The sequence below is a fragment of the Dermacentor silvarum genome, chromosome 3, assembly GCF_013339745.2.
Source record: "Dermacentor silvarum isolate Dsil-2018 chromosome 3, BIME_Dsil_1.4, whole genome shotgun sequence".
NCBI lineage: Eukaryota > Metazoa > Arthropoda > Arachnida > Ixodida > Ixodidae > Dermacentor > Dermacentor silvarum.
Genome location: NC_051156.1, coordinates 135,667,264 through 135,692,460, shown reverse-complemented (window position 1 = coordinate 135,692,460; position 25,197 = coordinate 135,667,264). Strand labels below are relative to the sequence as shown.

At 47.1% G+C, this 25,197-nt stretch overlaps 2 protein-coding genes across 2 annotated transcripts in view; both read left to right on the top strand.

The window, feature by feature from the left end:
• Positions 1-25,197, top strand: part of LOC119445803 (calcium-transporting ATPase sarcoplasmic/endoplasmic reticulum type) — a 663,011-nt gene that overhangs the window by 52,489 nt on the left and 585,325 nt on the right. The window lies entirely within an intron of this gene.
• On the top strand, positions 11,001-18,475 carry LOC119444810 (solute carrier family 22 member 7-like). The gene is made up of 3 exons (XM_037709152.1): positions 11,001-11,339; positions 12,018-13,416; positions 18,462-18,475. The coding sequence occupies exons 1-3, from the start codon at positions 11,001-11,003 to the stop codon at positions 18,473-18,475; spliced, it is 1,752 nt and encodes a 583-aa protein (XP_037565080.1).

Below are 25,197 nucleotides of genomic sequence, written 5' to 3'. Positions count from 1 at the left end.
ATATGTCCGTTGGGATCAACGATGTCAGTGGCGAAGTTAGACGACTGTCCATATTGGGCTGCGTCGACAAAACATGCCAAGTGGGGATCGTCTTTGATACTCAAATAGGAATACTCAAATCCTCGTCCACCTTCTCCTCCTTTATATTCTTTCCTCCTCCTGCCTCGCGCTTCACGTGCCTTCTTCGTTTTTCTCATCATCCTTTTGCTTCGATGCACGCCTTTTAGCTTTTCGTCGAGCGACATCCGCGTCTCCTTCATTTCATATGCTGGTGGTTCTCCAGTTACTCATGACACCAGCCCTATACCTGAAGAAAACTGACACTTTTCACGAGTTCTCACAAACTACACAAATGTCAATTCAATATCTTAGCGCACTGCATATGGTTGCCATCCATTTATTCAAGACGTGGTGTCAGAAGTGGGATCGGCTCATTGACGCACGTGTTACCAGCAACTCGCGACGTTGACCAATTGCCATCGCTTCCGGACTACGCTGGCCTGAGCCCTCGTCAGCAAGCTCTCGGCAACGCAGCGCCTTTCCTCTGAATCATCACTGTCCATTGAGCTCGCCCACGTGGCCCTATACTTGTAGGCTAGCGCTATTCATTTTGACACGGGAACCACAAAGTCTAATGTAGACGGAAACAAACCTCTACTACAACGAGGCGAAGCCTTTCTCTGTGCTAGTCAGACAATTTTGATTCTGAGAACTCTTCTTCCTGAACGACGTGGCGCAGGCTGCGCATCCGATTCGTGTCTTAGTGTCTCAGCAAAGAACCTATACACGAATTCAAGTCCCAACACTATAGTTCTTCAAGTATCTCACGTGCGAATGACAACACAGGAGAACGGAACGGAAGACACTTTCGGATTTTATTCTACTATGCTATTGTAGTTCCCTTGGATAACAAATATTTTTCTTGTTCTTCAAGCAGACTGTGCCTAGCTCTTGCGTGTGTTTTTGCGCATATAGTTTTCCAACAGTAAGTTTTGCGAATTTTTAAGCTTGCTGCTTGTTGTGCTACATTCCATATCTTTATTTGCTTCATTAGTGTCATTATGATAGTGTGGATAACTGCAAGTAGCCGTTTGTAATTTTCAAGCTTCTCAGCATCTCGTCTTGCGAAACGCAGACAGAGAAATATATTTAACCTAGCTGCTTGCCACTTTAAACAAATAAAACATATCTACCCTATCAGGCACCCTGTTCTCAGACTTACGTGAACTATTCTTACAGAAAAAAGAAAATACAGCGCAGCATTGCATTCATGTTTGCGTCTTACTTCGCGTAACAGAATGCGAAGTGGTACAGGGTCTTTTATTTCGGTCGGACCTGATGCGCCGAAAACAGTTTTATTTGCCTATTCTATGCAGGGTGTCCCAACTATCATGCACGAAGATTTAAAAATATTCAAATGCCACGTAGCTGGACAAAACCAAGGTAATGTTGTTTGCCGTCGCTTGGAGATACTCAGATTATTTTTTGCATTCCGCCTAATCGCATTAGTGGTAATTAATAATCATCTTCTCAATTGTTATAATTAGATCAAAAGGGTCAATGAGAAAATTGTAGAGCAACATGAAGCACTCCCGATAAAGGTTTTTGTTCCTCAATACGTACTACATAAAGGTGTTGTGAGCGTGAAAGAAGCCCGCGAATACACGCAAAGTGCCTCGAGCGGCCAATCGCGCGGCAATTTCACGCTCGGAAAAACACTTTTACGTGCCGTATAAACCGGAATATAAGTCGAGATTTTATCATGGAGAGTGCAGAAAGGAAAGTGGCTGAACTGCAACCTCTGCAAAACGTCATTTCGTGGGCGTAGTGCGGTTCAACCGCAGCTTGAGGACACACTCGCGGACTTTGTGCAGGAACTTCGCGCACGCTCGCTGTCGGTTACCGTGCATAGAATGGGCTGCAATGCCGTGGAGCTCGCGCGAGAAGCTGGACTCGAAGCGGCCTGCGACAAACGGTCGGCTTCCGAGGACAGTGCTGCTACTTCCGACGAATGAGACTACGGCTCCGATGGTGGCCGTGCGAGCGGTGCCGTTTCGAAAATAAATGCGTTTCGGCGATTTCTGGTTCGTGTTTTTTTTTTTCTTTTTTTTACACTTAAACTTAGGGGGTCCACATGTATTCCCACTCGACCTATAATCCGGTTTATACAGTAGCACGTGTTGAGCAACAGAAAGCTGTATTGGGGAGTCCTTCTTGTTGCTCTACAATTTTCCCATTGACACTTTTCATCTAATTATAATACTAGAGAAGTTGATTAATTAATGCAAAAAGTTATCGGTGTATCTCGAAGCGACGGCAAACAACATTACCTTGGCTCTGTCCAGATATGTGACATTTGCATATTTTCAAAAACTTGGTGCATGATAGTTGGGACACTCTGTATATACTAATATTTGGCCCGTAAGTCATGTTCAATTTTTTTCCTAGTCCATGCACAAAGAAAGAAAGAAAGAAAGAAAGAAAGAAGAAAGAAAGAAAGAAAGAAAGAAAGAAAGAAAGAAAGAAAGAAAGAAAGAAAGAAAGAAAGAAAGAAAGAAAGAAAGCAGGTGCAGTAGCTTAATTAGGGGCTATGGCGTGGCGCTGCCAAACTCGAGCTCGCGGGTTCAATTAAGCCCGCGGAATTCAATGGGGGAGATGTGGGAAAACACTCGTGTAGTTTGAGTAGTGAAAACAAACCTGGTGCCTCATAATCATATCGTGGGTTTGCTGAGTAACACCACACAAGTTGTTTAATGTAAAATAACTGTGTAGCTGCGTCCTTCGGCTTTTTTCTGGGTATATAGACCTTTTCATCGGGCGAGGAGAGAAGCGCGCGCGGCGAGCCTTTCCCCCTCTCTGGCTTGTACGAACCGGCGCGGCGCTGCTTGAGTGTGTTACGGTCGCGTGCCGAGGAACGATTTGGAAATGTTTAAGCTCGCTCCCCGTGAAATTTGCGTGATGTCAGTTCACACACGGTCGTCGGGGATCCACTGTGTAACCTTTCGGTGCGGCAGTAACTACAGTATGCGGAAATTTCTCTCGGCTGCGCAAACATGCGACGTGCGTCCTCCGTGTGCACACGATGTGAACTATTTTCGCTGTACCGGTTTCCACTCGACGAGGAGCAGCGGCGTCTGTGAATTGCAGCATGATTTAGAGTATCTCCTCCCTGTCTGATCGCTTGGCGGGGGGAACGAAAACATAGGATCGAGTGCTCGCGTGCGACCAACTCGATGCAACGCCGGGAAGCGTCAATCGTTGCAAAATAGTTGCGTCTGCCACCGGCATCGTTCTCGAGCCTTTTAAGTCGACTAGGCTTGAAATCACTGTTTACGCTATGTCTACATTAGCCTCCTGTATGAGGCCGATGGCGCGGCTCAACACAACGATCACTGCGGTTAATTGGTAAACCAGCGTGATACATATAAGCTTTGTGTTTCGGTATTGCCTGTTTTCATGTGAAATAGTAATATCTAAAGAGAGAGAGCAACATGATTTAATGATAGCGATCGCATCAAAAGAATGCGATGGCTATTTGTGAGGACACCGTTTCCGTAAAATGGGCTGAGTGCATTGTTGAGGACGGGACGAATAAGATCGAACAAAAAGAAATTGGTTTTCATTTTCTTGCGGCTTGTATGAAGTATAAAGTTCATTCGTGCTCGGAAATAGCGTCTAACACAGGAAGTGGTCGCGCAGTGCATCCTCAGATAACAATTTGAACGCTCATTCGCTTTATTCAAGTAGAACTTATTCCGTAGTAGAACGGTACACACGCTGTTACGATCGTCGCGTATTTTTCTCAACTACTCATTGCTGCGAAACCACAGCTTAGAATTACAATGTGAATGTTGCAGCAATGTCACATTAAGGAAACAATTTTTTTAGAAATACACAACTGATCTCAGAGGCTGACTGTACACTCAAACATGCACACACAGGTCACGCTGGGTGCTCCGTATGTCCGCCTCAACGCCGGCAGAAACTCCGGCTATGCATACTTTCATCACTTAGTACGTCTCACCGAACCGTTTCCCACGCAGAGGACGCCACGTCATAGTAAATATAGACAGCACGAGTGCGAAATGAACCACCACAAACTGTCGCTGAGCGCATATATGGCATACAACGCGGAGCTATAGCCCAAGCCATATACAGGGTGTTTCAGCGAACGCTTTCAAAAATGTTTGAATGTTTCCTGGCGCAGATAGCAGAATTCTAGTTCATTAGCTGGTCTATACTCAAAGAGGCCGACATTATTTGCACAAAAAAATTTATATGGCTTATCGGATAATTAAGAATAATTCACTAATTAAGTTCTTTTAATTAATTACCTTAGTAGTTACCATATTGCAATGTGCGAATTCCAGCCGTGCAGTTGGCAAGGCGGATCCACTTGGAACGAATTCTCAGGATGACACCAGTTTCGAGATATTAATTCCCGAACTTTGCGGAGAAATGCTTTGGCGTTCTAGTTACTTTTGCGTTTCAATGCATAAAACGATGTTTTGTTAACGCGTCACCCACGCGCTGCCTCTCGCGTTCTCCCGATTAGCGAGGCAGTCACGCCACACTTCGCTTCGTTTGCAATGTGCCGCACGAGACAGATTGTCCACGCCAGGCCAATAGATCGTGAAATGAAAACACGTATAAAGCTGCGTTTAAATTTCGCATTAGGGAGTATCGTAATCCTCGGTTATTTTTTTTTCTTGCAATCATTCGTTTAAGGAAATGCCACGCTCTGCTTCTAGCAGATCCCCGCATTGTCTCCTGTCTTGTGACAATTGTGCATCATTTCATTTTTAAAGCGATCTCACCTTCTCGGGAAACTGAATACGCCCTATACCACGGTGTTAGATACTTTTAACACCGTGCCCTATACTTCCTGCGAGAAATACTTTTCTTTCATGTGAATTGAGTTCTTTGCAGATCAGGTGCCCATCTGCAAGCTGAGTGACGTTTAAACTTATGTTCATATGTTGTGTTCACCACAATGTTACGCGAAGGACGAGTGAGTTAGACGAGCAACTACTTACAGTTTATATTTAAAACAGCGGTTGCAGAGCTGACCGGTTAGATTCACAGCGCGAGCCCACTTCGTTCTTCCTCCTCTTTTCTCGAGTGATGACGCCCGCGCGCCTCGTTCAAACAATCAAATATCACACGCATGTAGCAATATCATGGGTGATTTGGCCATCACCCAGCCTCACTACATGGGAAATGGCCTGGAAATAATTGCACGAGACAAATGGTACATCACAAGATCCTGACCTGCTCACGCGTGTGCGTCGGCATTCTTTAGCCCCTCGATGAAGTTTGTGTTCCAAACGCAAGGCAAATCCATGGGATTCATGTTGCTCGCCTTTATTAAATAAAGCCGAAGAAGATAGTCACTCCCAAGTAAGAGGAAGCGCGGCGCGAAAAGCGCCGGGCCGCTACCCGAGAAAGGGCTAGAAGACTGCGCGCCGACCCCGAGTATCATCCCGATACTCGGGGTCGGCTAAGTTTGGCTAAGAACAAGCCAAGCCAAACCAAGTTAAGCAAAGGAAAGCAAAGGCAAAGCTAAGAACCAGCCAAGCCAATCCAAGTTAAGCAAGGAAAGCAAAGTTAAAGCTAGTTAAGGACCACTAGCTTCGCTGTTAGCCCAGTCTTCGCACCACTTAGTGTGAAGCTGCCCAGGGCTATTTCTTTTTTTTTTTTTTTTCCTTTCATGCTCACGGCGGTGATCACATTCTCACCTACACTCAAACATCATTGGATTTACAGCTGTTCTTCTGCTTCCCTCCGGGTTAATTTCCCAATTTGTAAGGAAAAGTGTAGGCAGTAAAGCGCTTAAGTAGAACATAAAATATCTTGAAGTGGAATTTGAGAAGCTTTGTGCAATTTGTTCGCAGGCCTCTAGGAGACACAAGCACACTGCGTGAATTTATTACCTTAAATGTGCAGAGCGACACGCGGAAGAAAATCCAACATCGCATAGATAGGCGCTGGACCAACGGAGGAAGACTATTTGCGAATACCTTGACCAACACAATCCACTGTCCCTCAAATGGAGCATGGTGCGTGGCCTTGGCTAGTGCCCGAAAGAACCACATCCATTCGGTGCTTTGGTCCTCCGAAGCAGCCGTTCGAATCCGTGGTCGATGTGGCAGAAGACATCTGTGCAAGGTTTGTGGAAGATGTGGTGACGAACTATGAAACAAAAATCAGTGACGAAATTCTGAGCAGCATCACCGCGACGCGCGTCCTTAAAATGGATGTGTCTGTTTCCCTCGAGGAACTTGGCTCAGGCTGCTCTGCAGACATTAGTCGTCACAGGGGCCGGACGGCATCACATCGTAATTGTTGATGTGATCACATCGTTGATGTAATTTACTGTTGTAGCTCACAGTTTATATTTTTATAACTACCGTTCAAATTATGAGTTTACCGGTTTTCTATGACTGACACTTCATTGATGTAATTTACTGTTGTAACACCCAGTTTGTATTTTTGATAACTTATTGTTGTAAGACGCAGATTGTACTTGTGATGCCTTAAAACCTACCCTGTAACGGCCTTATGGCCACCAGTATCGTAAATTAAAATAAAAAATCCACCTGCCCAGATGCCCGACGGAAACGTCTCAAGTGCATTCACGTGTGCACAGCACACGCATGCACGTCCACGCGTGTGTTGTGGTTCGGACAATTTTCCCGACAAACATCAAGAATCGTCATCGTCCTCTGGACACTTACTGCGTCGACGTCTCACAATGTGCATCCGCGTGAACTGCTGTGTTCATTTTTGCGTAGCTTGGTGTAGTGCGTTAACATAAAATGACATGACATTTAGGTTGTGACCTGTATACGGCGCATAAGCATATAGATTGCTTGAGATTACGCGTTGCATAGAATGACAATAAAGAAGCATCGCATTTAGCTTTATGACATTTGATTAACCGCTTCACGAAAGCTTCGTTTCACATAGATTCCAACGTTTGCGATGGATGTGCGTAGTTTTTCTGAAGCGTGGAGGATTAAGCGCAGGCGCATCGCGCTTTTTAAAAATTGAGGAGCATCCCTGCATGCCTGGCTTGTTGACTATAGTTTTCAAGTCAGTCAGACATTATTTAATTTTAGTGCGATAGCAATTATATGGACACTCCAGGCGCATTTCTGCCATCGGCGTCGCCGTCGCGCTGAGGTTCCATACAAAGTCAAAGGGCGATCAAATCGTCGCCGCGCGTCGTATATGCTGTAAGTGCGAGTGAACGCGTGCGAGAGTGACCCGGCGATCGCGGCTCAATCTTGCGCACGCAAGGGAGGAAAGCGGGAAGGAAGCGCTCCTAAGCGCGTCGTCTTTCGTCTCGCACAACGCTATGGGGGAGGAGAGAGAGGGGGGGCATTCTGCTTTGGGTAGAGTGACCTAGAATACTTTTTATTCTAGACGTCACTCCACTTTCGGCAGCACAGGCGGCCGCGCCGCTGTTCTTGAAAGCCATCTGCGTCGGGACACACTGTGCCGTGCGCTGTGTTCTCGCGGCTTAGCTTGCGTTGATGCGAGACACAGCCCGAAGGTCAATTCGCTCGCTGCTGCTGCCGAGCTTCCTCACTGCAGCGTTTTCACAGCGAGTTTCCGCGGTCATCGAGTGAGATGTGTTGTTCGCTTGTGCGTGCGTGACACCATGCTTGGTCATTTTAGTTAGTATGCGTATGTTTACAAGTTTATATGGTCGATAAAACTACTATCCGTACTTCGTATAGCTGTCCAGTAATTTGCTATCGCAATCGATGCTTCGCCTTTCGGGCGAAACTGCGACTGTTCTTAAGGAACGTGCGTTTCCACTATGCTCTCCACTATAGGCTTCGCATCTTTGATCTGTCCTCATCATCACCTTTGGAAGCACTGTTCGTAGCGCCTGGCCGCGTTGTGCATTTTCGTGGTCATTTCCCTATTTTCCCCCCATAGCGCGGAGTAGCTGGATATAAATATCTTTACGCAACAAATATCGCGACTCGTTCAGGTCTGTAATGAAAATTTTACCAGCATATCATTTGCTTCTTCGCCATCATCATTAACAGAGCGGTGCCAATTGGCACGTCCTTCTCTCATAAGCAGAAGAAGAAGAAGAAGAAGAAAGAGCCATTTTGATTTCCTGTCTAACAATAAAAATAAGCGCGCATTGTTCCGATTTCTCCGCAGTAGAAAAGTTCTTCCACGTCAAATTAATATTGACTCTATAATCTTAAGCAGCGATGAAATAAAACAATCACTAGAAGAAATTGCGAAGGGATTAGAGCTTAGATTTTCTTCCGTATTGCCAAGTTGTTCTCGCTTACGTAGGGCATCAGATGATTTTACAGAAATCTCTATGTTGGAATTGGCTGAAATTGTGGAGCGGCTTCCAGATTCAGCTCCCGGCGTGGATGGGGTAACATCTGCTATGATCAGAATCTTATTTAAGGAAGCTTCTAATGACCTTTTAGCTGTTGTAAATTACTCGATTTGGTTTTCATGGATTCCGTCTGCGTGGAAAATCGCTAAAATCATCCCAATTCTTAAAAATCATGGGGAAGGATATACAATAGATAATATTAGACCAATTGCCCTAACTTCAAATTTGGTTAAATTAATCGAAAGAATTCTATATGCCCGTATGATTAAATTTATACAGAACAAAGACTTGCTTAGCCCCTGCCAAATTGGATTCCGACCATCATGTTCCATTTGGCATGCTCACGTGGACTTAGAAAGTAGAATAAAATTAGCACGGCGACAGAGGCAAATAGGTGCTCTCGTGACGTTAGACATTTCCAAAGCATACGACAGCGTTGAACACTTAATCGTATTAGATATATTGCGAAGTCTAGAGATTCCAAATTATTTTTCAAACTGGATTGATGAATTTTTAAACGGAAGAACATTTTACTGCTCTCTAAGAGGCTTTTCCTCGAGTATTTATAATCAATCACGTGGTGTTCCTCAAGGAGCTGTCACTTCACCACTACTTTTTAACATTCTGATGTGTTCCATTCCTCTTCATCAAGATGTACAAACATACGTATACGCAGATGACATTGCTTTCTTCGCATCAGACAGTGATATCCACTCTCTATATTATCGACTACAAAACTACCTCTATGCCATAGAAACCTGGTTAAACAAAATTCGCCTTTCACTTAACGTTAGAAAATGCTCGATATTGGTTTTCCCTCTTAACAATCCTGTTAACATATCGCTATCTTATCGCCTCGAGACTATACCTCAAGTGGAGTCTGTGAAGTATTTAGGTGTAGTATTTGACGGTTCCCTCAGCTGGCTCGGCCATATTGACCAAATAGTTAAAAAAGGAGTGAGAGCCGTTGGTATGCTTCGTAAGCTGTGCAACAGTCGGTCCGGAATGTGGAGAGATCCACTTTTAATGATATATAAAATGTATGTGCGGCCCATTTTAGAATTTGGATGTGTATTATTTTCCGGTGCGCCAGCTTATAAATTACGTCCCCTTGTTCTGCTTGAGCGGGAAGCCCTACGACTGTGTTGTGGATTACCCAAATGTGTTGCCAATAACATACTACACCAAGAAGTCAGGTTGCCCTCAATATTGTGTAGATTTCGCTTACTGACGGTGCAAACAATCTTAAAATTGTATGAATCCCCTATTACAAGATTAGAATACATATTCATTTCCCAGCCTGCACTATTCTTCGGAATACACTGGCCTCGTTTTCATACACCCCAGGTGGTCTTCGTACAAACATTAATCAATCCCTTAAATGTACGTATCTGGGAGGTGCCGCCTATTTGTGATGTGCGAGAAAACCTACAAATCATATATGATGACATCTACCCAAACAACGCAAAACTCCTTTCTTATAATATATTAAACGGCCTATTACAAGACCATTTATTAAGTTTATCAATAAGTACGGTCATTGCGACAGACGCCTCACAGTGTGAAGAAAAATCTGGAATTGGCATTTTCTCTCCTGCTCTAAATTGGTCATTCGCAATCAGGATTCCGGACTTCTTTTCCGTATTTCTGGCTGAATTTCTAGCTGTAGTTCTAGCCCTACGCAAACTAAATTCATCAATATCAGCGGTAGTAATAATAACAGATTCTTTATCTTTATGTTCCTCGCTCACAGCAAATAGTGTCACTAACCTTTTACGTACATTTCATTTTCTAGTGCCTGCCCACATAAATTTAATTAGATTGCTTTGGGTGCCAGGACATAAAGGATTAGTCATGAACGAAATGGCTGACAGTCTCGCGAGAGCGGCCCTCAGTGGCCCTGTATTACGATTACTTCCTACAATAGCTTACCTAACGACTACTAGATTCAGGAGATATTCAATTATTCAAGACTTCTTGAACCCGGCTGTAGCTAATTTCTCAGAATATCGACACCTCCTATTCCCTTGGCCCAAAAATTCCTTTCACACCAGAAAAACTGAAGTCATCTTTACCCGATTACGTTGTCGGGTACCAATATTAAACTTCTATCGTCACAGGGCTGGTCTGGTGCCCTCCCCTCTGTGCCCATTCTGTGGAGAAGATGAAACAATACATCATTTTTTCATATTCTGCCGACGTTTTTCTTCTTTAAGGAAAAATATTCTAGAATCAAAATTTGCACAGCTTGGTTTAAGCTTTTCTATTCTAAACATCCTTTCTTTAGGAGCCTCCTCTCTTGGAAAGTGCCACAGGGATATTTGCTCAGCCGTGGAGGAATTTATAAATGCTTCAAATAGATTTTCTTGAATTCTTAAATATTTTATTTTTGTTCATTTTCTCCATTTAGCTTTACCGATTTTAGTATTAAAAAAGATTGCCTAATCCCACCCAAATCTTGGCCAATCCCCCGCAGTGGGTATGCGCCATCAGATAAGGCATACCATACCATACCTGAAGAAGCTTTCGGACGCCTTCACGTCTTGTCGGTAGACGTCTGGATGAACCAGCCACTCTGTGGATAAACAGGCAGCTACGCGTCATGAACACAGTGCCCCCCGCTATGGGAGCATGTGCTGCCACCGAGCAGAGTCACTTGTACAGCGTCTGCCCCCTACCCGACACGACGAGCGAAGTGCACGAACTCATTGGCGGCCTGCACGATGTGATGGGCCACGGTGCCTTCCAGCGGCGCGTGCTCCTCTTCGGCATTTTGTCCACACTGGTGCTGCTGTGCCACGCGTTCTCGTACCGGCTGGTCGCCCGGCCCGTGGACCACTGGTGTCGGCCGCCCAACGATCTGGCTGGCCAGCTGCCTGGCGGCGCCTGGAAGAACGTCGCTATACCGCTGCTCGCCGATGGCAGCTTCAGCCAGTGCACCGTCTACGATCCGCCACTCCCGGTGGGGTTGCCGCGTTTTCTATACACAGAATTAAGGGACACTGCTGTAATGGGCGTTATGCAATCGAGAGTAGCATAAGTTGCAAGAGACGCCATAATCTCAGGTCCAAGCGTAGGGAAAAAAGGTGTGATTCAGATTTATTTACGTGTTACGCGGCAACTGCTGAGATGACCACACTGCAGCGACCTCGAACGTCACGATCGAGTCATGCGACTTTCGCCGCCAAGCTTGGCGACAGACCTTATCATTCTTGGAGTTACTAATTCTAAACATCCATAAAGGACCACACAGACCCAGTTGGGGTGTAGACAGGTGAAACAATTAACACGCTTGCAGAAAGGCTCGGAGACACAAGATCACAACTACCAAGCCGCAGACTTATTCGTTACTGCCCTCTGTGGTGCATCAGCCGCTATGGCGTTCTATTGCTGAGATCGAGGTCCGATTCTAAGCCACGACTGCACTCCGTTGAAAGGGAAATTCGAAAACCCTCGTGCACCGCATTTTGGGCCCATATTAAAGAACACCATGTGGTCAAAATTAACCCCGATGTACATATGCACTACTACGTCTCTCGTAGCACGTGAGTTGTTTTGAAACGTTCAACTTCGGAATTTATTTTGTTTTCTCCGCCTGATTTACTGCTACTCATTTCGTGTGGGTTGTTATTCTGCGCAGGACCTGATGAACTCCACGCGCAAGGAGGTCCAGTGCGACGCCTGGCAGTACGATACGGCCAGTCCGCAGGACAGCATCGTCAGCCAGTGGGACCTGGTGTGTGGCCGAGCCTGGATGGTGCCCTTCTCCTCGGCCGTCTACCTGTCGGGAGCCATGATGTGCGTGCCTGTCTCGGGCATTGTGGCTGACCGCTGGGGCCGCAAGCCCGTCATCAACGCCTGGGTGGCCACGCTCCTGGTCGCCGGCGTCGGATGCGTCGGCGCCAGTTCGTACAGCCTCTTCGTGACCTCGCGTTTTGTCGTGTCGGCCGCCAACAGCAGCATCACGGTGGTCGTGTTGATCCTGCTCTACGAGGTGACCTGCAAGGAGCGACGGCTCCTGTTCGTGGTCGTGTACGCCAGCTGCGGCACGGTGCTCCTGCCCGTCCTCTACCGGCTCATCGAGCTCTACCACCTCAACTGGCGGACGATCCAGATGGTCCTCATGCTGCCCACGTCGCTGCTCGTTTCCTGCCTCTACCTGCTCGAGGAATCGCCGAGCTGGCTGCTGGCCAGTTGGAAAACACGAGCAGCCGAGCAGGTCGTCGTCCTGGCCGCCGCGGTCAACGGCGTACCGGCGCAAAGAGCATCGGAGGCGTTCCACACGCTCCGCGAGAGACTCGAGAGGCTGGACCTGGCGCGAGATAGGACCTTCGTGCTCTCGCCCAGCACGTTCGTCCAGGAGGCCCTGCTTCGCTGGACCACGCTGCCCGTCGAACTCTGCTGGTTCACCACGTTCTTCGGTTTCTACGGGATCAACTTCCGAGGCGTCCGCGTGGTCGCCTCAATGGCGATGGAGGACGAACTTTTCGTGGCGCTGCAGACGCCTCTGGCCGCGGCCGCCTATTGGAGCATGCGGCGCGCGGGAGTCCGCGCCACGCTCTGCATGCTCCTGTGCCTGACGAGCGCTTCCTGCGCGGCATATGGCATCGTAAGCCCGATGCCGGCTGCGGTTGACGTCGTTAGGGAAGTGCGTCGAGTGCTGGTCACCTTGGTTCTGGGCCCAATCTACGTGCACACGGCTCAGATGTTCCCCACGCAGGTGTGCAGCATGGGCATATCTGCGTCGTACGCCATCGGTCAGTTCGGGGCGCTCGGCGGGTCACTCCTGGTGCACATAAACGAAATGACGTTCGACATGTTCCTGGGCGTGACGGCCTTCGCCGCCTTCTGCGGTGTCCTGTCCGCGCCAGACTCTGCACCGTTGATGGTTGCTCCGAAAGCTTTGAGGCCTTTGGCGTCGCCAGAAAGGCCCAGCGCCCTTCACCACCCTGGTGCTGAAGCGGCGAACAATATAGCGACCGCGGAGACAACACAACAACGTAGGAAGACCTCCGCTGTTTCCTTTGCCGCGACGGAAGGCAAGTCTGCCTCCAGATCGTCCTCTTCAGTGATCTCCGGACGCAGATCGTTGTCGAAATAGCCAACCTTTATTTATTATCTTCTTATCTAATATTGCTCGATCTCCAGTGTTTGTGTATGTCTGTGTAGGGAAGAGTTCGAGTTTAATGAAATCTACGATAAGACAGCATAGTTTCTGATCGTGACTTACACAACACATTGCTATCCATTGCTATCCAGCTCTGCCCTCGGGGACCAGCTCAGGCTGGTCCGGAGGGCAGAAAGGATGGCGTGGGCCAGCGGTGCCTTGGAATAGGGGCCCGACTATGCGAATTGCCCCGTTTTAGGGGCAACGAAGTCTTTTGTGCAAATAAAGTATTGTTCTTCTTGTACACAACCCTTTGTTATGAACGACTTGCGGTCATAAGCATGTGCTATGCTGGCGCCTTACTTATATATGCATTTGCAGTCAGGCTTGTGAAATTTGCTAAAAGACGTACACTCTTGTGAGGAATCCAGTTGTTTCGGAATTATCAAGCTGTCACAGACCCCGGTGAACGAGGCGCAGACGCCGGACTAAATTCCAAAGCCGAATTATCAGCTTCAGAAAATAATCCCACGATAACAAGGACAATTACGAATGGGCCCTCTGGTGCGCCAGCGAACGCCGGTTGCTGTCCAAAGACCGAGTCAGAGCCCAGAGTTGTCAAAACACAACAAAATATATTCTTCGCACAAGGCAGTTACACACAAACTCGCACACTTAGGCTATACACAACACAATACAAATCAGATGGGTATTAACAAACACAAGAAAATAACTCACGACAAGCACTAAGAGTCCAACACGTAAAGTACAAAATGAAAAGGAACACTAAGTGTCCAATCGTATTCACCGTGCTGGTTGGTCTTAGAGTCAGACGATCTCGGCGTAACTTGGGGGCAAATCTCGAAGAAGGAACTTCTTCCGGAAATGCAGACGCTCGAAGAACCAGTCGACTAGCCTGCCGGGGAATCCCCTTCTTCCGCAGACGCTCGGTCTTCACGTTACATCACTTCACCGGTGCGGACTTAACTCCTGAATTCCTGGACTCCACCATCCGATTCTCGCACGGCGGTTATACAGCTTCCACAGGCGTTCTCGAACTTTCCTATCGGTGCCGTGATCTCGTAGCATAGCCAAAGCTTGGGAAGCTTCTATTCTTTTCTCGTACCTTCGACCGCCACCATCGGAGCATTCTCGAGGGGGGGGGGGGGGTGATGACTCATCCTGTTGGTGTACGCTCACGCGGTAGTAATGGCTGTCGACTCGCCGGGTGAGAAGGTGTCTCGGCGCGCGCGTGTGCTCTCTCTCTCTCTCTCTCTCCCTCCGGTTAACGTCGCTCCGTCGAGTCTCTTCCAGACGTTTCGGCGCCGTTGTCAGCGTTGTTGCTTGAGGCGTATGCGCTCTCCCCCTCTGTTGAAGTTGCCGCGGGGCCGGCGTGTTCTTTCGCCGGCTTGCGCGACACTCGGCGCGCGCTTTGATTACGCGCTCTTTTGTGACACTGCCCCCCACTTTAAGAATATTATGCAATAATATTCAAAGAAACACAAAAGAAGCGCGCACAAAAGTCCACTACACAAGAGTCTGTAAGTCCATAAATCAGTCCACCACAAATCACACCTCACTCGCGATACATCGAATACAAACGCAAGTCACACAAGTACACCTGGACTACACAATAACACATCGCTCGTATAACTAGTACACTTATATTATACAATAATACATCTCTCGCGTAACAAGGCAAACATTTGAAATATAACATGTGCAACAAGTATACAAAACTATGACAGGGTAGTTTACAGAACACAAACAAACACTATGTCAATGATACATAAATAAACATTCGGTGCACTCAATCAAAACACTTTGCACCACACACTAACCGTTAACGGTTCTTAAATTTAAATTTCCTGTCCTTGGTTTTTCGATGGTGGTGTTTGGCGTGCTTATGAGTCCCGGTCGGTTTATTTTCGGAATCGGGCGTGGAAGGGAGCTGGAAAGGCTTTTCCTGAACCTTTGCTTGAGCTCGGGTGACAGCCGCCGCGGTGTTCTCGTCAGATGTTGATGGTTTTCCGCGTGGCTCTTCAATCGTCGAGGGTTCGGTCTTCGGCTCTTCTTCCAAAGGTTTCGGATCGTCTGGGGCGCGAACTCCCTCGACGTTTCCTATGATTAGGTCGTACAGTGGGTTGTCCATGCAAAGCGCAGTGACATTCCCACTGTAATATGGGATATCGACCTCAATGTTGGCTTCGGCAAGCTTCCTAACCGTACCGTCGATCAGGTAAACTAAAGTGGTTTCGCCCGTAAGCTCCTCGTCTTTTACTAAGTCCCTTCGCACGATCACTTTGCTGGTGCCGGAATCTCGTAACACCGTGATTTGTTTGTCTCCCAATTTTCCGGCAAGTACGGGCATTACCTTATCGGGAAATTCAGGGCGTTGGGTTATCACCGCATTAACGACTGGAATTCTTTTTCCGCCTCGGAGTTCTACATAGTCGTCGTTTATGTCTTCTTCTTGATGTTTTGGCGGGGCATACACACAGGATGTTTGGGGAGTTTCCTTCACTCCGTTGCGACAGGAATCGGCTTTGTGCCCCGTTCGCCCACATTTAAAACATTTAACCTCGTTGGGGCGCGAAAAATTGGTCCGACAATTGCTAGCATGGTGGCCCAGTCGGTTACAGAGATAACACCTCGGAACAGGCTTCGGAGGGTTTCTTCTTTCATCGGATGCCGGTTTCTTTGCGTCCCCTGGCTCCTCTTTTCTGATCTTGGAGGGATTGGTGTCTCCCTGTGCTTCCAAAAATTGATCTGCCAATTCCAACATATCTTGAAGCGATTTAGCTTTCCTTTCTTTCAGATAGAGTGACAGGCTCGGGTGGCAACTGATGAGGAACTGCTCCTTGATCAGAAGCTCTCTAAGTGCACCGTACTCCTGTGCAGTCTCTGAAAGTTCGGTCCACCTATCAAAATAGTGACTGAGCCGCGCGGCAAGTTGCGTGGCAGTCTCGCCATCGGTGGGCTTTCCAGTCCTAAACTTATCTCGGAAGCCTTCTACGGTGAACCTAAATCTTTTCAGTAAAGCAGCTTTCACCCTTCCATAATTAGAGGCATCGGTTGGCGTCAGCCTACCGTACACACTAAGTGCTTCACCGCTCAAACACGTACTCAATTCAGTGGCCCATTGATCCTCTGGCCAATTCTGGCTTTTAGCAACTGTCTCAAATCTATGCAAATAGGCATCCAGATAATCTTTTCTTTCATCGAATGCCACAAGCAGTTTGCTTGGGTTCAGACGGAAGCTAGTTTCTTCCCTTTCAGTGCTATCGACTCTTGCCTGGGCGGGAGCGTCTGTACGCTGCTGCAATCGAAGTCGTTCGAGTTCTAACTCATGCTGTCTCTGTCTTTCTCTCTCCTTTGCTTCTCTTTCCTCTCTTATCTGTCGCTCCTTTGCTTCTCTTTCCTCTCTTCGCTCTATCGCCTCTCTTTCTTCTTTGGCCCGTTCGGCCGCTAGCTTCTCTCTTTCTACAGCTTCTTTTTCCTTCTGACTAACCCACTTCCGTAGTTCCGCTCCGGAAAGACCCATCTTCTCACCAAGGGCAACTAATTTCTCTAGATCCATAATGCCCTTCAAAGATCTAGCCGCGTGCAAAAATTATCTGCCTAGATTTCAACAATCGAACTGCTCTCTGCACACAAGTTAGCGAAACGTGGTGCAACACTCAAAATCGTTTACAATAGCAATGTAAACGACCCTAGGCTCTTTCTCCCTACTATGGACGCACAATTTGCACCAGAAAGGTCCTGTCGCGGACGCCAGAAATATTGTCACAGACCCCGGTGAACGAGGCGCAGACGCCGGACTAAATTCCAAAGCCGAATTATCAGCTTCCGAAAATAATCCCACGAAAGCAAGGACAATTAAGAATGGGCCCTCTGGTGCGCCAGCGAACGCCGGTTGCTGTCCAAAGACCGAGTCAGAGCCCAGAGTTGTCAAAACACAACAAAATATATTCTTCACACAAGGCAGTTACACACAAACTCGCACACTTAGGCTAGACACAACACAATACAAATCAGATGGGTATTAACAAACACAAGAAAATAACTCACGACAAGCACTAAGAGTCCAACACGTAAAGTACAAAATGACAAGGAACACTAAGTGTCCAATCGTATTCACCGTGCTGGTTGGTCTTGGAGTCAGACGATCTCGGCGTAACTTGGGGGCAAATCTCGAAGAAGGAACTTCTTCCGGAAATGCAGACGCTCGAAGAACCCGTCGACTAGCCTGCCGGGGAATCCCCTTCTTCCGCAGACGCTCGGTCTTCACGTTACATCACTTCACCGGTGCGGACTTAACTCCTGAATTCCTGGACTCCACCATCCGATTCTCGCACGGCGGTTATATAGCTTCCACAGGCGTTCTCGAACTTTCCTATCGGTGCCGTGATCTCGTAGCATAGCCAAAGCTTGGGAAGCTTCTACTCTTTTCTCGTACCTTCGACCGCCACCATCGGAGCATTCTGGGGGGGGGGGGGGGGGGGGTAATGGCTGTCGACTCGCCGGGTGAGAAGGTGTCTCGGCGCGCGCGTGTGCTCTCTCTCTCTCTCTCCCTCCGGTTAACGTCGCTCCGTCGAGTCTCTTCCAGACGTTTCGGTGCCGTTGTCAGCGTTGTTGCTTGAGGCGTATGCGCTCTCCCCCTCTGTTGAAGTTGCCGCGGGGCCGGCGTGTTCTTTCGCCGGCTTGCGCGACACTCGGCGCGCGCTTTGATTACGCGCTCTTTTGTGACACAAGCATACCCAGCTCTTCCGGAACGTGTTATAGTCTGGTACATCAATGGGCACAAAATAGAGTGCGTTGTTTTTTTAGCAGTATATTATAAAACTATAAGTACAGCGTTTAACTGCAATTGAGACTGCTCATTTTTCCATCATTGCCCATTTCGCGCACCAACTAGTCGTACAACAACTTCTCCAAGTGTGTTCCTTTTTGCTTTTGTTTTTTGGTCACACGCAGATTACGACGCTTGAGGAATATATGAATATATCTTGTGTACGATTGTCGTGCTTTTAACGGCCCTTTTGTTCCATTTCATTAGCGGTGCCGACGTTATTACTGGCTCCGCAAAGCCGCCGTGGTTACTCTGGTTTCTTATTTGCTAATTTGTTAACTAAGCCATGGAATATATTTCATGGGTAAACTTTGTATACATACTTCTGAAGGGCAAAAATTGCCGTTCACCCGTGGGTAAGCTGATGCTACAAACGAAACACATTCAGGTTCCACAAAAACGAAACCTTCGTTGTTGATGAAAAATATTTATCCTTACGCGAGGATCGAACCCGGAACAAGCACCTTTCCGGGGTTTTCGCTATGCACTGTCTAACCACAAGATGCGGTAATCTTTTTTTTTTTTTTAGCGCGCAGCTCTTAGGCGCCCGTTCCTGCGGCAAGCGTCGGCGTCGTCACTCGTAACCGAGCGAATGAGCGCTGCAGCGGCAAATGAAAGACGCGAAGAGGAAAGCGGAGGAGGAGGAGCGTATGGCGAAATCGTGAGAAGAAAATCGTAGTGCCGCGACGATGGCTACGAGATGGCGCCGGAGTAGCGCGTATAGTCTGGAAGGTCTGTCTGCGGCGCCTGCTGTGGATCATGCCCACGCGTTACCCACGTGCTGCCTCTCACGATCTCCAGATTAGCGAGGCAGTTGCGCCACACTTCGCTCCGTTTGCAACGTGCCGCACGAGACAGATTGTCCTAGCCAATCAATATGTTTCATGTACGTATGAAAACACGTATAGAGCTGCGCTCAAATTTCGCATTAGGGGGTATCGTAATCATCGGTGATTTTCTTTTTCCTCATTTAAGAGGATACAGCCGATCGCAGCGCTATACCCGATTAATCTACAACTCAAAGAACACTGAAAAAATTCACCAGCCCTTCCCCTATCGAGAAATTGGGGGTGATCGAAGCTTGTCGTGTGTGTACCTGACCTATACTTTTCCTTCCCTTTCCGTCTACTTTTCATTCCCTTTCGTACTACTTGTCCTTTACTTTCCGTCTACTTTTCATTCCCTTTCGTGCAACTTTCGAGTCTTGGCTACGGAAGCCCTCACGGTCGGGTCGGCACGTCTATGGGTATGTCGACAACGCTGGACGAAGTCCGCATTTGTCGCTTGCGTCCGATGTCTCGAGTTTGCTCAGCTGCGTGGTTAGCAGCATTCGCCCGCCATTGCCGCTTGCGATTCTTCGAAATTAAATTGCTTAAAAATTGAATCTGTCGATCCGTTACGTAATACAGTCAATGGCTCATACCCCCGTAAACGCGGCCTCCCCATTACGATGACAGAAGAGAGAGAGAATAAAACATTTATTATTGAAAATTAATAGCCGTTTTGTGGTCGGACCTCCTAGTCCGGAAGACCATTGGCTTTTGCCGCCGTCCGGGCTCGGTTGACCAGGGCTTGTTGCTGTTCTGGGTCCGAGCTGGACAGGGTCGCCTCCCACTCTACTGTCGTCGGATTATGTTTGGCCGATATTTGCGGATTCTGTTGGCACGCCCAGACCATGTCGATGACAGAAGAGAAGTGAAATTCTACGCTGGAATGATGAGCGGCAACGCAGCCAGCTGTGGAAGAAGATGACGAACGCGGGAGCAGTGGCACGAGCGCTTGCCGGGCACGAGCACGAGTGCAACCCGAGGGGCGCCAACGAGCGTATATATATATATATATATATATATATATATATATATATATATATATATATATATATACGCTTTACCAAGCTCTTTTGTACCCTCTCCACTTCTACGTGCTCGTGACCGGCTTCACACTTCACACACATACACTTTCTTCCACTTCGACATTCATTACAAAAAATTCCAACACCTCTAGCACACCATGGCCTGAGCACGACCCCCCCCCCCCCCCCCCTACTCCCGCGGCCGCGGCGGCCGCATTTCGATGGAGACGAAATGCAAAAACGCCTATGTGCTTGCGTTGTAGTACACGTTAAAGAACCCCAGGTGGTCAAAATTAATCCGCAGCCCTCCACTACGGCGTGCCTCATAATCAGATCGTGGTTTTGGCACGTAAAATCCCATAATTTGTTCTTTTCATACTTGTGTGCTTTGATGCATAAAACGACGTTTTGTTGAGAAAGTGACTGGCACGACGAGACTATTTGTCTGCGGGTGATACGGGGTCGCGTGGTGAAACTGGCATGCATAGAGACGCAACAGCTCTTCGACTACGTCGGCCCCGAACTGGCGACCACGATCGTTCACAATAATACGAGGGGGTCCATGACGCATTATAATGGAGGACAGGAGGAAGCTCGAAACATAGGCGCCGACTACGGGGGGGGGGGCTCGAGCCCCCTCCGGAATTTTCCCGGGGATGACATTCCCCCCCCCCTCCCCCCACCCCGCCCCTAAGATGTCATTACCGGAGTTCTGTTACCCAAATAATTTGAGGACTCTTTTGCGTTGCCTCCATATTTTCACTTTTGTTGTGGCAAAAAGCTTACGGCACCATTGTTGGCGCGGACGTGCACGGCTTTTAATTTATACTTTCGCTTTATTTCGGCAACTCCTGACAATAGGAGGACAAGCACCTTAGAAGCACCAGCGGCGGCTACCTCATCCGCGTTTTCTCTCATGAACATTTTTTTTAATGTCCGCTGAGAACACCACGCACAAACACACTATATTTAAATATAGACAAAGGACAAAGTTTATTATATTTTTAAAGAGAAGGAGGTAGCCAACTAAATGGATAGCCTATACCTAGAGAATGAATATGTTGATGTATGTTCATCTCACTTCAAATTACATTGCGTGCTTTTTTTGACCCTCAAAAAAAAAAAAAAAAACCTGCAGACTGAATTCAGTGACCCCTTCGGCAGAGTCTTCTATCAACGGCGTGTGAAAAGCACGTGAGTGATGTGTGTCTCAATATTGATTCTCTTTCCATTAGGCAATGCTAACGACTGGCTACAAAATAAATAAAAAAAGCTCTTCTAATTAATTACAACATTTACGCATTAGGGATGGAAACATCGCCTCTTGCATGCAGAGGCCATAAATACGGGGTGTTTCAGCAAACAATGTCAAAAAATTTTTAAAGGTTGCCTGTGGCAGATGGCACAATTCTAGTTCATGAGCTGGTCTATAGAGAATAGGGGGACATAACTTGCACAAAAAATTGAAATGCATAATCGACTAATTAAACAATCACCAATTAGGTTTTTAACAGTAACTTATGGCCCGTGTTGCAATTTACAAATTCTAGCCATGGAATTCGCAAGGCGGATGCACTAGGAACTAATTCTCAGGATGGCACCAGTTTCGAGATATTAATTCCCGAACATTGCGGAGAAATGCATTGGCGTTCCAGTTACTTTTGCGCTTACCCGCCGTGGTTGTTTAGTGGCTATGGTGTTGGACTGCTAAGCATGAGGTCACGGGATCAAATCATGGCCACGGCGGCTGCATTTCGATGGGGCGAAATGCTAGAACACCCGTATACTTAGATTTAGGTGCACGTTAAAGAACCCCAGGTGGTCTAAATTATTCCAGAGTCCTCCACTACGGCGGGCCTCATAATCAGATCGTGGTTTCGGCACGTAAAATCCCATAATTTGTTCTTTTCATACATTTGTGCTTTGATGTATAAAACGACGTTTTGTTGAGAAAGTGACTGGCACGCCAATGTATTTCTCTGCAAAGTTAGAGAATTAATATCTCGACAGTGGTGTCAGCCTGAGATTTAGTTCAAAGTGGATCCGCACTCCACGGCTAGAATTTGTAAATTGCAACATGGGCCATAAGGTAATTAGCTAAAAACTTGATTGGCTAATCTTGTTCATTAGTCGATTATGCATTCTATTTTTTATTTTTATTTTTTGCAAGTAATGCCCGCCTCTTCGAGTAGACGAGCTCATGAACTAGATTTGTACTATCTGCCACAGGACTTTTATTAAAGTTTTACATCCATCCATCCATCCATCTGCCACAGGCCACCTTTGAAATTTTTGAAAACTGTTCGCTGAAGCACCTTGTATATAGAATTCACTCAGTAACCGAAATGATGCCGAGCCGGATTCACTCAATATAAGAATAAATAGAAGTCTAGAATTAAGTCATGCGAAGCAGCGCTTATACTCGAACTCAAAGTACTAAAAAAATAAGAGTGCAGTTTGGCCGGGAAGACGAAGCAGTATTAGTGATAGCAAAGTAGAAGACATTTACAGACTCTTACCCTGTAAATCCGTGTAAGGATCGCAGCCGTGTAAGGGCCGCACTCATAACTTGACAGCCAATATTAAAAAAAAAAAAGACATCCAACCGAGAAGCAATCGCGTTCTGTGCGCTGATTCTGATCGGGCTCAACAGCGAATTGCCGCGCGCAGCGTACTTTCGCGCGTCGCTACTGGATGTCAAGAAGAGGCGATCGCAGAGGTTTACTGCGGATTTCATACTCGTAGTTGGAAAAATGAGGTCAAATAACCCGGTCCCATGAAAGGCTTCGTCAAAATCGCAACAGAAAAGTGTGGCCCTTACAAGAGTCTATAGGTTAGTTATAGTGGCCACATAAATTGTAGTAAACATTCACCTAAAATTAAAATAGTAAGCATAGTGGACATAGTGGACATAGTAAGCACGGACCATGTAAACCTGTAAATTCCTCACTGGATGACTTCGAGCATTCGCTTTCACAACGCAAGCATTGTGAAGAACGTCGGCAGCGGGGGAGGCGAACGGTTCGTACAGCCGTGCGTTTTACCACAACTCTGAAAATTAGATTCATCATCATTATTTGCCTATTTTTATGTCCACTACTGACGGCCTCTGTGAGTAATATGCGATGATCCTCCGTCTCTTAACTCTGCAACACTAGGGGCGCAGAAAGACAGCCAGGCAAGGAAGACAGCACGCATGAAGTTAGCAGCCATCCCTGGTCGCCCTTTATCATTGCACCCACCAATGATTACCAACAATTATATATGGCACGTGGGCTCTATAAGCATCAGCCGCGCACAGTCATTCACAGCTACGGCAGGGCTAGAGGATAAGACGCGTGCTCTCCTTCACATTCGCGTTTGATTACGTGACCTACAACTTGAGCGCGTGGAAAATAATGCCCATCAAATCGACATCCTTTTCGGCTCACTGTTACGTGTTTTTCGCGCACCCACAGGTTATGCGTCGCTCATATACATGGCTTTTGGATTTAATGCGGAACATCACGGCGACGACAACCGCGACAATTTGCCTGAAGTGTCGATATAACTGCTTTCGCCATAAAGCTAGAAATAGAAAATTGTTAGCAGAGGGTATATATATATATATATATATATATATATATATATATATATGTCATCATCAGCCTATATTTTATGTCCACTGCAGGACGAAGGCCTCTCCCTGCGATCTCCAATTGTCCCTGTCTTGCGCTAGGTGATTCCAACATGCGCCTGCGAATTTCCTAACTCCATCACTCCACCTAGTTTTCTGCCGTCCTCGACTGCGCTTCCCTTCTCTTGGTATACATACTGTAACTCTAATGGTCCACCGGTTATCCATCCTACGCATTACATGGCCTGCCCAGCTCCACTTTTTCCGCTTAATGTCAACTAGAATATCGGCTATCCCTGTTTGTTCTTTGATCCACACCGCTCTCTTCCTGTCTCTTAACGCTAGGCCTAACAAGTTTCGTTCCATCGCTCTTTGTACGTTTATCTAGGTCAATGACTCACAAGCGAACCTGATCATGAGCAGCAAATTTACAGAAGAATAATATTGGGTTGGAGTGCATACGGCAGACATCGCCAAATCCTACTGGGAGCTCACCACTGTCATTGAAAAGAAAAGCGCGCAATCATTGCATTTTACCGGTGCTAACATAAGGGGCCGAAACTTGGAAATTAACAAAGCAGCTCGAGGACAAGTTAAGGACCGCACAAAGAGCGATGGAACGAAAAATGTTAGGCCTAACGTTAAGAGACAGGCAGAGAGTGGTGGGGATCAGAGAGGAAACGGGGATAGCCTATATTCTAGCTGACATTAAGAGAAAGCAATGGAGCTGGGCAGGCCATGTAATGCGTAGGATGGACAACCGGTGGACCATTAGAGTTACAGAATGGATACCAAGAGAATGGAGCGCAGTCGAGGACGGCAGAAAACTAGGTGGGGTGATGAAGTTAGAAAATTTGCAGGCGCAAGTTGGAATCAGCTAGCGCAAGAGAAGGGTAATTGGAGATCGCAGGGAGAGGCCTTCGTCCAGCAGAGGACATAAATATAGGCTGATAATGATGACACTGGTCGCCGCACTATGAGCCCCCCCCCCCCCCCCCCCCCCTTCCACTGAAGGGAGACTTGAAGCCATGGCTATACCTACACGTAAATGAGACCGTGACAGGAAATGTGTGGTCGGAGTTAAAAGCTTACGGACCACGGAATCTACGAAAAAGCCTAATATATCCGCAACCTGTGCACGCAGCCTTTTTACAGGCTACGGTCAGAAATTGCTCGGAAATGCAACGTTGTTCTCAGAAGTCGTGGTTACTAACGTTTTGAAGCCAACGATACACACATTTTAACATGTTGCAATGCACTATAAAAAGCTCAGAACAACCAAAATCAAAAGTTTCCGTCAATTGAATGATCAGAATACTGACACAGCATCCTATAAAATGGAGCATACTTGAAGATATGGCTTACACTCACTGCACATTCTGTTGTGGTTATT

Bases quoted from the DNA above. Each gene is read 5' to 3' on its own strand.
- LOC119444810 (XM_037709152.1), top strand. From the start codon at position 11,001: ATGGGAGCATGTGCTGCCACCGAGCAGAGTCACTTGTACAGCGTCTGC. The intron at 11,340-12,017 runs GTGGGGTTGCCG...TATTCTGCGCAG, and splicing joins TCTACGATCCGCCACTCCCG to GACCTGATGAACTCCACGCG.